At 37.5% G+C, this 12,616-nt stretch overlaps 1 protein-coding gene across 10 annotated transcripts in view; it reads left to right on the forward strand.

The window, feature by feature from the left end:
• Positions 1-12,616, forward strand: part of LOC133347112 (axin interactor, dorsalization-associated protein-like) — a 20,297-nt gene extending 7,681 nt beyond the window's left edge. For 2 of the 10 annotated variants that reach the window (XM_061559086.1, XM_061559087.1), the window contains 13 exons: positions 378-487; positions 864-886; positions 1,076-1,142; positions 3,051-3,120; positions 3,351-3,404; positions 3,522-3,576; positions 4,716-4,779; positions 5,172-5,224; positions 6,322-6,333; positions 9,196-9,318; positions 9,798-9,920; positions 10,239-10,356; positions 10,744-12,615. In XM_061559086.1, coding sequence (XP_061415070.1) covers positions 474-487; positions 864-886; positions 1,076-1,142; positions 3,051-3,120; positions 3,351-3,404; positions 3,522-3,576; positions 4,716-4,779; positions 5,172-5,224; positions 6,322-6,333; positions 9,196-9,318; positions 9,798-9,920; positions 10,239-10,356; positions 10,744-10,843 — 876 coding nt within the window. In that variant the 5' untranslated portion in view covers positions 378-473 and the 3' untranslated portion in view covers positions 10,844-12,615. Of the gene's footprint in view, positions 1-16; positions 155-377; positions 1,143-1,173; positions 2,500-3,050; positions 3,121-3,350; positions 3,405-3,521; positions 3,577-4,715; positions 4,780-5,171; positions 5,225-6,321; positions 6,334-9,195; positions 9,319-9,797; positions 9,921-10,238; positions 10,357-10,743 lie in introns of those variants that run through there. The other 8 variants (XM_061559088.1, XM_061559083.1, XM_061559082.1 and 5 more) reach the window with 8 other exon arrangements.

Raw genomic sequence — 12,616 nt, forward strand, 5'->3', positions numbered from 1 at the left:
TGCATGTTGTTTGTAGGTCTGTTACCAAGGTTGGGGAAAACCTGGTGGTATTTGAAGGCGAGCCCTCAAACGAGGTGAACGTGGCAGAGTTGTTCGCTGAAAAGACTGGCATCCAGTTAGGAGTCCCAAGAGACATCACCCCTGGGTGTTCCGAGTTTGTGTTCTTTTAATTAATACTCAGCTTTCTCACATACTAATTTAATGAAAGCTCTGGCACCGGAGGTGTTAACCCTTTGGATTTATATTGTACTGTATTTGCCTTTTGTACAATTACTGTTATACTTTTGCTTGCATCCAACAACTATCTCTGTATTCTGACAGGCTCACTTGCCCAGCTTTGTAAAATTAAACTAAACTTTTTTACGTTATTTTACCAGGTAAAGCAGATGAGCTGAAAGGGAAAGGCATGAAGGTGATTGCCTGTGTTTCTGTCAATGACCTCTTCGTGATATGTGCCTGGGGCCAGGCCAACCATGCTGATGGCAAGGTATGAACTGGAGCACACAAAATCCTCTCGTGTAGTCTGCAGCATTATATTACCCATTTACTTGAAAATAAGCAGATTTCCATCGAATAGGAGTGGTCATTAACGTATTGCAAATGTGAAATAACATGCACATCCAATTTTCTAATTACCCAAAGGACCACACTTTGAGTCATCAATCACATTTTTTTGTTAAGGTTACAAAATATGTTCTGTATTGTTCTCTAGAGGCATGGGTTTTTATATTTGTTGTGGAACAATAATCAATGTTTAATATATTTTAATAAACCTTCCCATCACTAATAATGAATGACTTGGCTATAAATGATGCTCAGATTGTTCAACTAGTCTGCTTATGTTTCGGTGTGAATGGTGGCAGACCCCACCGGAGTCCTTGCAGAGGTAATTGCAAAACATCAACGGAAATGCTTGCATTTTATCAAGAGTAAGAGCGTTTTGGTTGTGGCTTTATGCATCCCGTCTGTGCCGTTAAATATACAGTATTTTTAAATATGTATATAATTCGACACTTCATTGCAACTTGTTGGTGCATTTTATTATTAGGATTAATTGTTTCTGCTTCTATGATAGGCTCTCTTGGCCTTGTGCTAGATAATCCAAATCTGGCTGCCATGATGGGAGGCAAACGTTCCACGAGGTGAGTGGCCACTTTGTTCTTTATGCATATCATAAGCCGTCTTCAATGAAAGTGGAAATACTTTTGTATGTAATCATCAAGAACTGCTACCGACTTAACACCAAATATTGTTACAAAATAAAAAAAAATGGCAGATGAAAAATACAATTAATTTAGCATCAAGATTGTATAGCTGAGGCAGGTGATAACGTCTACTGTCATCTTCAAGAAGGGATTTCCATTTTATATTTTTTGAAGTCTTGACTGGTATATCATGCAATGGAGAAATGGGTTAACTTTAGACTCTTTTGGGCAGAAAGTGATATCAGAATACCCACACCAGGTACAGCTAAACGATTCTGAGTGAAAATAGTAGTTTTTCACTCAGTATTTATTTACCTCCATAAACTATTAAGTTGAATTTGCTGTTGGGTAGAACTTAAATTTTCTCCGTTTTTGGTGGATAGTTGGCAGTACATGGTATAGAGGATTTAAAATTTCTAGCAGGTGGAGCCCAGACCCAGTCTGTTGTTTCATATACTGTATTGGCCTGTGTTTCACATGTACTCCATGCTGCTGAAGAATGGTGTAGTGAGAAATTTGCTCATTGAGTCTGATGGAACTGGGCTCACCTGCAGCTTGGCATCCAATATTCTCTATGTCATCTAATCCCAAACGGAACACACCATCTTAAAACTACCCCCAGCATGCAATCCAGCCTGGCATAAGTTACCATAATTAGTTTTCATGTACACATCACAACGAAATGATCTGATAAATAATAATTTCTCCAAATTTGCGTCCTTTTAATGGGCTAAACTGTGTGTGTTTAACAGCTATACTATTAAATAGAGACGGTATTTCACAATTGTTTTAATGTTGGTCTGGTAATGCTGGTGGTCAAACAATAAAGGCTATTTGGCATTAACAAAACATAGTTTGAACTGTGGCTTTATGTGTTTATGTATGTGCGTATTCATAGAATGACCACTACATTATGAGAACACATTGTTACTTAATCTTTTTTACAGCATTAGTTTTAAATAATGTAACCATCAGCACAATAAAAGTTGCTGGTGTAAAAGGACACGGGAGCCAGTGTTTCCACGTGACATTTTAGACGAGTACTATTGCATCACGATTTAGTGTACTTGGTTGCCAGGTAGCCAAGCCGTACACCAAACACTTTAGCCTTTTCACCTGACCACATACTACAGCGTAGTCTGCACCTTGACACCTTAAGTTGCGGCAGCATGGAGAGTAACGTGGGGAAAATAAATGCGGATGCCACTATTATGATGTGGCTCGGAACACTTAAGAAAGGGATGGACCTGGACTCATGGGGTCAACTTGTGGAAGCGATGAATGCATATGAACGGTACAGTGCGCAATGATAATTATCTAAGGGATCAACACAAAATACACTTGAAAATGTTATCGCTTGAATATGGATGACAGTTTCACATAGATGTAAAGACTTGGATATTACGGTACTGATTTTACAATATTGCATTTAACACCTATATTTTTATATACGTACTGTAATGCAAAGCATCTCCAACTGTAGTCCCACTAGTATTTGGTTTAATATAATACATTACTGAATTTTTATGACATTGTCATTCAATCTAAGATTAAGCTATGTATATTGCATGTAGCCGCATACTAAACCTCACCATAATGACATTGCATTTTTATAGAGTACAATACTCCTAACGTGACTTTTTTTTATTATGGCGATAAAGTGCAGGACAGTAATTTCGCTAACATCAAGTCTTGAATCCTGCTTGTTGTGGCAATGCATATGTTGTCAGTTGTCCCAAATATTCAAGCATGCTTACACATTGACAATAAAATACTAATATTATACATGTGGTTAACATCCAATTGTTTCTTTGTATTAAGATTTTTTTATTTGCAATTGTTCAGGCTTGTGGAAGAAATGATGCACGAGGCTCAGCAACCAAAAATGCTCTCGCTGTTCAGTGATGACCAAAAGGTAAGGCACATATGTGTGTGGCTTCCGTGAAAAGTTTGAACTTTCGAATTAGATTGCTTTATATTGTATCCAAGATATTATGTTTGGAAGCATGGAAGTATGATCTATTAAAAACAACATCTAAAAGTGTAAGATGGACGGTTGTGGTTGTTACAGCATTTAATGTATATACTTTTTTAATTAAATTACATTGCAGTTGTTGACATCTTATGATTCATCCACTTTACTAGATTACCTTAAGAAAAATTGCTGCTTGTCTGGAACTGCGTATAAAGTCCCTACAGGTGAGCGGTAAAGACAATAACTTTTTTTAATGTCAGCAGTTCATACAATCACATAACTGAAAAGTGCAACGCATACAAATATAAATTTATCATGCTTGTTTTGATTGCTTTGTTCAGTCTCCAGATTTAGAAAATGCCTTCCTGTTAGAACAACTGGAGCAAATATACTTAGGTATGTATTGATACAAAAAAATGTCGACTCAATTAAATTCCATTTTACTCCAGCATACATAATATAACATTGATATGACCTACCTTTAGTGTATGTCATCAATCAAGATTTCAACTGCAAACCAAAGCGAGGATTACACTTTAGAATATTGTTGACTGCAGATATGGTATGATACCTCAGGTGGTTAATACAGTGCCACCTTAGAGCACTAAGCTGACATTTCTGATATCCTTAGTCTATGGACCAGAGCAGAAATCAGTATCACCTAAGGTTGGAAGCATATCAGGATATCTTTCGTGCCAATTCGTTTATTTGGCTCATACGAATGATTTGATAACCCATTCATATGAAATATTGTAGTCATCACACAATTCACTGTTACTGACCAGATAAAGAAATTGGAACCGCTAAAGTGATGCCATCTCTAGTGTATATAATGACAAGTGAAGTACCTGGCCTTGGCTCTTGGACTGACTACCTGGGTTTCCATCTCGACAACCAGCTGTGATTAAAGTATCTTCTCAAGTGCATTGAATTGACGGTGGCAGTCAACCCAGTCACCAACGACCACACAGACCACATCTAATAAGTACATTTAAACTTATTATAGCTCTGTGAATTAAACATTTTGTTTTTAAAAAAACCTACATAATATATGTAGGGCTCACAAAAGGTGTGCCTCTAGTGTGAATCAAAAGGCATAGTTATGTAATGGCATCTTTCACAAGGTGGTGCTCTGTTAGCTGTGAGAATTAAGGATGGGAATGTCATCCCATTACATGATGCTGATAGCAGCGGTTGCACAGTAGAATGCAACCTCCAATTTATTTCCCTTTGTCACCATAATCTTGAAGACAATTCCAATTTCTGTCCAGACAATCGCCCCCCCCCCCCATCCTGTATACATACCACCTGCTACTATTGTTGTATAATCATATCTACAACATTTACCTGCCATGTTATCTTCTGGACTTCTGCATTGCTTATCCTGTGCTACCACAACATTCCAAACGTGGAATATTGCGGGAAGATAAAGGTACATTAACTGTACATTAATCATGTAAACGACATAATAGGAATATGATTGGAATGCATACGTTTTATATTTAAGAATGTACTTTGATACAAAATATATTTAGTTTTGCAGAACATCATGCTCCCATGTCAAGATTTTCCATTTGACGTGACGCCTCTTTCTGCAAAGTAAGCACAATGCAGTCAATAGTTGGCTAGTTTAAGGGCTTCATACATCACACTCGAATTGAATATTAACAAGTTTGAGACTTTGATCCAGCCATTAAACTGTATACCACACAATATTTGGACATAAAGCCACATGCACCTGTACCATATTCCTTCAAAACATACCACAGCCTCCTTGTAAACAACCTTCACCTAGCTTTGTGAATTGTATGTACTGTATAATGTTCAACTAAATTTTAGTGAAATGTTGCATGTGGATTAACAATATGTAAGTTGTTTTATAACATGCTGATTAATGGACGAGGGTATATTATTACAGTATGGTTTAGTTTTATATTCTACTAAATTGGATAAACTTAAACATGTAAATATTTGTTATTGCATTTCAACAGAAAGTTACCTAAGCCTAAAGCTCCTAAGAAACTGGACTCTCCGAGAATATCAGGTACCCGTACTCCATTAACCAATACTGTTCTACAACTGTTATTTTGCTGTAATTGAGATGGTTTCCTCTTCTAAAACGAGGACATATGCATTCAGTTCCTAAAGATGTCCATTTTAAACGAAACTGAACCTTTAGAACCAGATTTCAGAGAAAATGTCATAAAATAGTTTAATGATGGAGTACTATATTCTGCATTGCTCCAGTCATGTGTACCCATAGTATTGCAATGCAATATTTCACATTGTTTGAGGATTGGCAGCCAAAGACAGTATATAATTTATGTCCGACATCATCACCAGCCATGATCCATCCACTGCTGAATAAAGGACTTTCTAAGCCACCGCCATCGCTTATGCTCCCACGATGCAACAATCCATAATTTTATTATGGAGCATTGTATTTTTGTGCATGTTACCTCCTTTGGCTGCCACTCTGTCAAGTCTCTTACCACCGGTCATCATCCTTTCTTACAATCATGTCCAGCCCAAACCCACTTTTATTAACAGTCAATGTCTCTTTAAAGCTTTCGTGACTGCAGGGATTCATCTTTTTGGTTCTTTCGGTAAAGTCACGTAGAAGGGAAGTAATAAAATAATAAAAAATAAAACATAATAAAATTATTCTCACGACGTTTCGGCCACAACGCAAGCAGCCGTCCTCAGGTGGAGAACAGCCGTCCTCAGATGGAGAACAGGTCTGTTCTCTACCTGAGGACGGCTGCTTGTGTTGTGGCCGAAACGTCGTGAGAATTATTTTATTATGTTTTATTTTTATTATTTTATTACTTCCCTTCCAAGTGACTTTACCGAAAGAACCAAGAAGAGTCAATGTCTCATTCACACTGTAATTTCAGTATCCCTTTTTCTGTAAGTGTAATTCCAAGCATGTGCCTCTCCATGCTTCTTTGCACACTTTTCCACTTTTGTTCCATTTTTATTGTCCATATTTACGATTCATGTCATAGCAAATGGCATATATAACATATAATGTATGTAGCATATGTCTACATAATAATTACTGTATGTTATCACAATATTTCAATATTCAAACTGTTTTAACATGTTTATTAATTATGTATTCTCTGCTGCCTGATATAGGAAATCGAGATGGTAAGTTCTTTCAGCTTATATGCATCACCTTTTGCATGACACAAAATAGTTTACTATAGTATCTTACCTTTAAAAGTAAATTTTTGTCTGTCTGCACGGGTACCTTAAGACGTCTTTAACTGACAAACTGTGGGGTTTACGTATCAAAAAAGTACACGGATACCAGTGGCGGCTCCTGCAAAATCTCTCAGGGGGGGCAAATGTCTGGATGATTGATAAAGATAAGGTCCACCCATGCAATGGATAAATTAACAGCTTAAGCATGTAAAGGCAACTTCACTTCTTTAATATTAATGAAAAATAAAGTGACTCTTACAATACATCTTGTTTGTTTCTATACTCACTATTATTACAATCCACTCAGTTTATTGTATTAAAGATTCCACTAGGTGGCGACAAATAATATTGTTGACTGAAACGTGCTTACGTATGATGACGTAAGCACGTTAGTGCGAGCCCTCCCGGAAGCCATAGAGAATGCATTGGAGCGCCCGCCGTTCGAAAAAAAACATCTTTGAATGTAAGTCTATGGGAACACTCTGGACGATTCTCAGCCAGAGTGAAATCGCCCAAAAAGAGGCGGTACTCCACAGAACATGACATGACGCTGATTGGACTATATCCAGAGGCACAATAACGGCTAGCGTAACTCTGTGGTTGAATGACATTGGTGGTGCGTCGCCCAATCGCCCTAATGAAGAAACCGCCCCTGACGGATACCATGCCGTATGCCCCGGGATGCAAAAGCGCTCTTAGTATTTCACATCTTTCAACTTTAAAGTAGTTAAATGAACAATTTTTTCCTTTTATAAGCACAGGGTGGCACCAGAGCACGCATCTGAGCATGCGCCGAGTTACGCCAGCTCGTGGTGGTGGTTGCCCTCGCAACGCACACACGCAATCGTTGGGGGGAGGGGGCAATTTTCATTCGCGTTAAAAATGCAAAAAAATACACAATGCCGAGGTAAATTCTTCACAGTGTGATGTCCTTTTCTCCCCCCACCCCAATATCTGCATTTACTACTATACTATTACTGTAGAGCGGGCAGGGGGATAGTGGGGGGGGGGGGGTAGCAGCCCAGCCCCAGCCTGTAAAGGTGCCACCTCGGCCAGCTGGGCAATCTAGACGAGGCCGGGGGCTTTGCACGGGACTAGGCCTCACCACGACACTCTGTGAAGTTATTAGTTAATATTATAGAGTCGATATATACTGTTATAGAGTCGGTATATAAGACTATAGAGTAGGTAGATACTACTGTAGAGTAGGTGGATACTACTGTATAGTAAATTCTTCACAGAGTGATGTCCTCTTCTCCCCACCCCAATGTGTGCATTTACTACTATAGGGTCGGTAGACACTACTACTATAGTCCTTAGATACTATTACTGTAGAGCGAGATCGGGCAGTGGAGAGGGGGGTGTGTTTAGCAGTGCTATAAAGTCGATATATACTGCCATAGTATATACTACTGTCGTGATAGATACTACAGTCAGTATACATTGCTGTAGTGATAGCAGATACTACTAGTCAGTATAAACTGCTGTAGTGATTAGTAGATACATTTTTACTCAAAATTTTTACTTAACTTTCGTGACTACAGGAATTAATATTTTTTAAATTGTATTTTCTTTTCTTTCTACGTGACTTTACCGAAATAACCAATAATTTGATAGTAGATACTGCTATCAAATCGGTAAATACTACTGTAGAATTATTACATACTACTACAGTCAGTATATACTACTGTAGTGATCGTAGATACTGCTATCGAGTCGGTCAATACTACTATAGAGTCAGTTGATACTACTACAGTCAGTAGATACCACTACGGTCAGTAAATACTGCTATAGTCAGTAGATACTACTACAGTAGATACTACTATACCGTCAGTAGATACTACTACGGCCAGTAGCTACTACTATAGAGTCAGTAGATACTACTGTATAGTTAGTAGATACTACTGCTCACAGTAAATACTACTACAGTGAGTAGAAACTACTATAGAATCAGTAGTTACTACTGTAGAGTTAGTAACGACAATAGTCAGTGGATACTACTATAGTCAGTAGATACTACTATAGGGTCGGTAGATACTACTATAGAGTCGGTAGATACTACTATAGTCAGTAGATACTGCTTATAGAGTCAGCAGATACTACTATAGAGTGGGTAGATACTACTGGGCTCAGTAGATGCTGCTGTTCAGTCAGTAGATACAACTACAGAGTCAGTAGATACTACTATAGTCAGTCGATACTACTGTAGAGTCAGATACTACTGTAGAGTCAGATACTACTATAGAGTCACTAGATACGACTCACTCTATTGTATGTAGGGTGTGTAGGTATATATGGCGAGTGTAAAAAACATTTTTGAGGGGGGAGGGTCGACAATTTTCAGAAACCTTTTAGATCACCTATTTACCCCCCACTTTCTTTAACTATTTGGACTTCTGCAAGCCTCTTATAATTTTGTTGACGGACAAATGGACAGACAAATTACATGCCGGGCTTTTACAATAGCTTAGTATTTGTGTATGTTTACGTTATGTTTTTAAGAGAAGTTTTGAAATATATTTTTCCTGCTAGTCATTTATAATTAACACAATGTAATAAAGTTTTAACTTGCACTGTACAAATAACATGCAAATTATTTGCTGTGACATTTAGACTACAACTGAGACACAATTAAAACGAGGTCATAAAAATTTGACAAGTATTTTTTATTGAATCGAATCATGACTGAATCATGACAATACAGGACCTAATAACTTATGTATAGCGTACTGTAGTGGTAATGAGTATTGCATATTAATTTTTAAGAAATCAGTGGCCACCTGATGAATTGCAACTTTATTACAGGGACTTTATTGCCACGCCTCAAGCCCAAGCATGGCAGGACATTGCTGACCATCAAGATTGTGAACATTGGCTTGAAGGACGCAGCCCTCTGTGTGGATCCTTACATCACGATCACAGTCCGAGGTGGTGCTTATGCTCAGCTCACATGGGTTTCAGGGATGGTGGAAGGGGGGAAATGGCCTTCCTCTGAAATTCTACAGAGAGCTAATTGAGCAATGGGTGATTACATTTAGTTTACTATGGGATGGCATAACGGTATTAACATTACTTTTAACAACAAATATTGACTTGAACGTTATGAGGGAGAATATTGTGGAGCGCTTTTTTATATCAATGATAAACATTCCAACACAAACATCTGGTTTTATTTGCAACGTTTATCGTGTCCATTTGTAAAAGCAATGTTGAATTAGCTCGAGGGTCATTTTAATCAATTAGATTCAACTTAAAATTGTAGATGTCATTTGAATATCTGAATTGTCTATATGTAGTACAGTACTTTAATGATGGTAATTTGTGTGGCCAGTCACTTGAAAACAGTATTGAAGAATGCAATACAGGTATTCCATTTTAGCACAATTAATATTTCACTACTTTTATAGATGTGTGTGGAACAGAGTTGACTACATCACAAGATACACCATTTGCTGTTAATCTGCAAGGAACATGTTTGAATTTCCAAGTGGATGTTGAAATACAATTGCCAGTTGAAGACATTCCAACAGGTACCATCACATTGCAGTTATATAATATTGATCAATGACCAAAACTTTCCTGTACAGTACCTGATTGCTCACACAAGCCATATTTATATATAAGTTAATTTGTTTCTGTTTATTAATAAATCAGTTTTATTTGGAGTCCAATCACTTTTTAAGATCTATATTTCCAGTCATGTGTTCTCATTCCTTAGTTTTAAAAAGTGTTTAGTGGTGGTGCAGTAATTTGCTTTAAACATATGCTGTGTTGTAAGGGAATTGTAATGTTATAGTGAGTGATATTGCACATCATATGTCACATTTGCTTTCTGATATCTCATTCAGATGCTGCCATCTTCTTTGAATTAAAACACTATAAGCCCTTAAAACGCCTGACAAGCACGAAGTGTTTTGCCTTGCTTGAAATGGATGAGATCCGGCCTGGAGCTGCCGTCATCGAGCTGTGAGCCCATTAACAATCACACCCTCCAGGACATCACATTTGTCGTGTCTGTGTAGGCTGCCAGAAATATGGGGTTTTATTAATTTCAACATAAAAAAGGAAGCAATGGTTCAATTTAAGCACTACTTTACCTGTCTATCCAAACAAGTTCATGAAACTGACTTTACATTTTTGGCATAACTGCCATGATATGCTCTATAACATTTTGAGATATGAAGGGAAAGTAATAATACCATTTTTATGGGCCTGTCACATCCTGCATTTTCTGCCTGCTGAATTGGAAATGTACATTATCCTTTAGCCGTATCTATTGCAGTGAGTCGTTAACAGTGAGCCACTGTGGTTATAATACTTTGTTGACAAACATGTTAATTTTGTTTATGAAAGGTACAAGAAGCCAACTGACTACCGGAGAAAGAAACTGCAGCTGTTGACAAAGAAGTCCCTTTATCTCCACATCCATCAAACACTTCTCCACACAGCATGATTTCCTTCCATAGAACTGAGCCATACACTTATGCATGCTCACAGTCAAAATAAAATACCTCTCTTTTGATCGAAAAGATGGTCAGGCCAAGATCCATCATGCAGCTTTCCAAGTTATGACATACCAATTTCATAAATTATATAGTTCTTGGCCATAATGTACAATACCCATGTATACAAAGGCCTGAATTGAGTAAAATAAAATAAAAACATGGCCTGTAGTAATTTGTTATAAACCCACATTTCTCACAATTATATTTTATTTAAACATAATTTTATGTTATCCACTTTGAATGGGCCAAGAGATTTCATTCATGTAGGGAGTGATGTTACTTACATAAGCTGAATTCTGTCAGCACACCTAGATTAGAGTTATTGTCAGCCATAGTCTATACACTACTGGATAAAGGTCTTTACATGCAGTCATCATTGTTCTCAGTCCTATGATGCCACAATCCATCTCATTGCTTAACCAAACACAAAAATGGGACATCATAGTCCTGTGGTAATACTTTGTCATGGTCAATCACATCAGTAAATAAGAGTCTCACTCGTACAGGCAAGAACCCACCCACAAGTTATTTAATATTTTTGTCGTGTTCCTGGAAAATGTTGAGGTTATGTTGCAGTATTTATATTTTAAAATGAATCATGCATTTAAAACATGTACTTTTATGTACTGCCTAGTCTTTGTCATGGTAGCTATTGTTTGGAGTGTAATATTTTCAGTGTATAGTTTGGCCTCTAGCGATGATGCCTCCTTTACCATTTACCAACATACTGTACGACTGTGATTATACAACAGTTAATTGTTGTGTGGGAAGATAGCAGTTTGTGTTTTAATTGTGTTGACTACCATTCAAATATCATAACAGTATAAAGAAGATGTGGAATTAAACATTGTGTATCATCTATTTGGTTTGACACCTTAATTTAATAAGCAACACTTAATAGTCTTTTCTAAAACAATTAAAACTGAAGGGAGCTCGACCTTAATTTGCTATTATTTTAATTTATTATTTTATCTTTAGACGTGACTTAACCGAAAGAACCAAAGAAGAATTATTTTATGATTTATCAATACTGTACCAAAATTCAACCGTCACAAATCAGGGTCACAATTTAATTGTCAATGCCTGGGGTGGCTCGAGGTCAGATTTATGAGCTGGCACTCCTGTGATTGCCGGTTCGGATCTGGGTTTGAGCAGCTCATGATTAAACCAGGTTCTCTAATGTAGTAAGATGATGGTCTCAGTCTGATCGCCATAAACTGCACACAATCAATAATTTGTTGCTATTTAACTAACACCTACACCTGTGTCTAAGTCTTTGTGTGTCTCCATGAATCTGTTCCACAGCAAAAATGTTATAGAAATTCCAATGCACAGCATACTCAAAGGGCACAACTAGAGAAAGATGCAAACAAAAACAACAAAAAAGCCGGTGTAAATGTAAGATAAAAACGGATGAATCAATGTACTGGGCACTACCCTCAGGCTATCCTTAAATATATTTAAAACATTTAGGACCAACCGCTGCCTATGTTTATCTCCCCTATCCCATGCCTCCACATGTGAGAGAACATTCTCGGGGTAAAACACCTCTGCTCCCCAAATACATGATGGAGACCACATCATCAGAGGGATACAGTTCAGTACCTTGATATCTACTGGTACTGGCGTCCAAGACCTCAAGGGGTACCTTCTGATTGTGCTGCCTTTGAATTAAGTTTCTGAATGATCTTGGGAATCGGAAGGACTGGGAGACTCCCGAA

Source organism: Lethenteron reissneri, chromosome 25 (assembly GCF_015708825.2).
Source record: "Lethenteron reissneri isolate LAM-NWPU_2019-01 chromosome 25, ASM1570882v1, whole genome shotgun sequence".
Classification (NCBI taxonomy): domain Eukaryota; kingdom Metazoa; phylum Chordata; class Hyperoartia; order Petromyzontiformes; family Petromyzontidae; genus Lethenteron; species Lethenteron reissneri.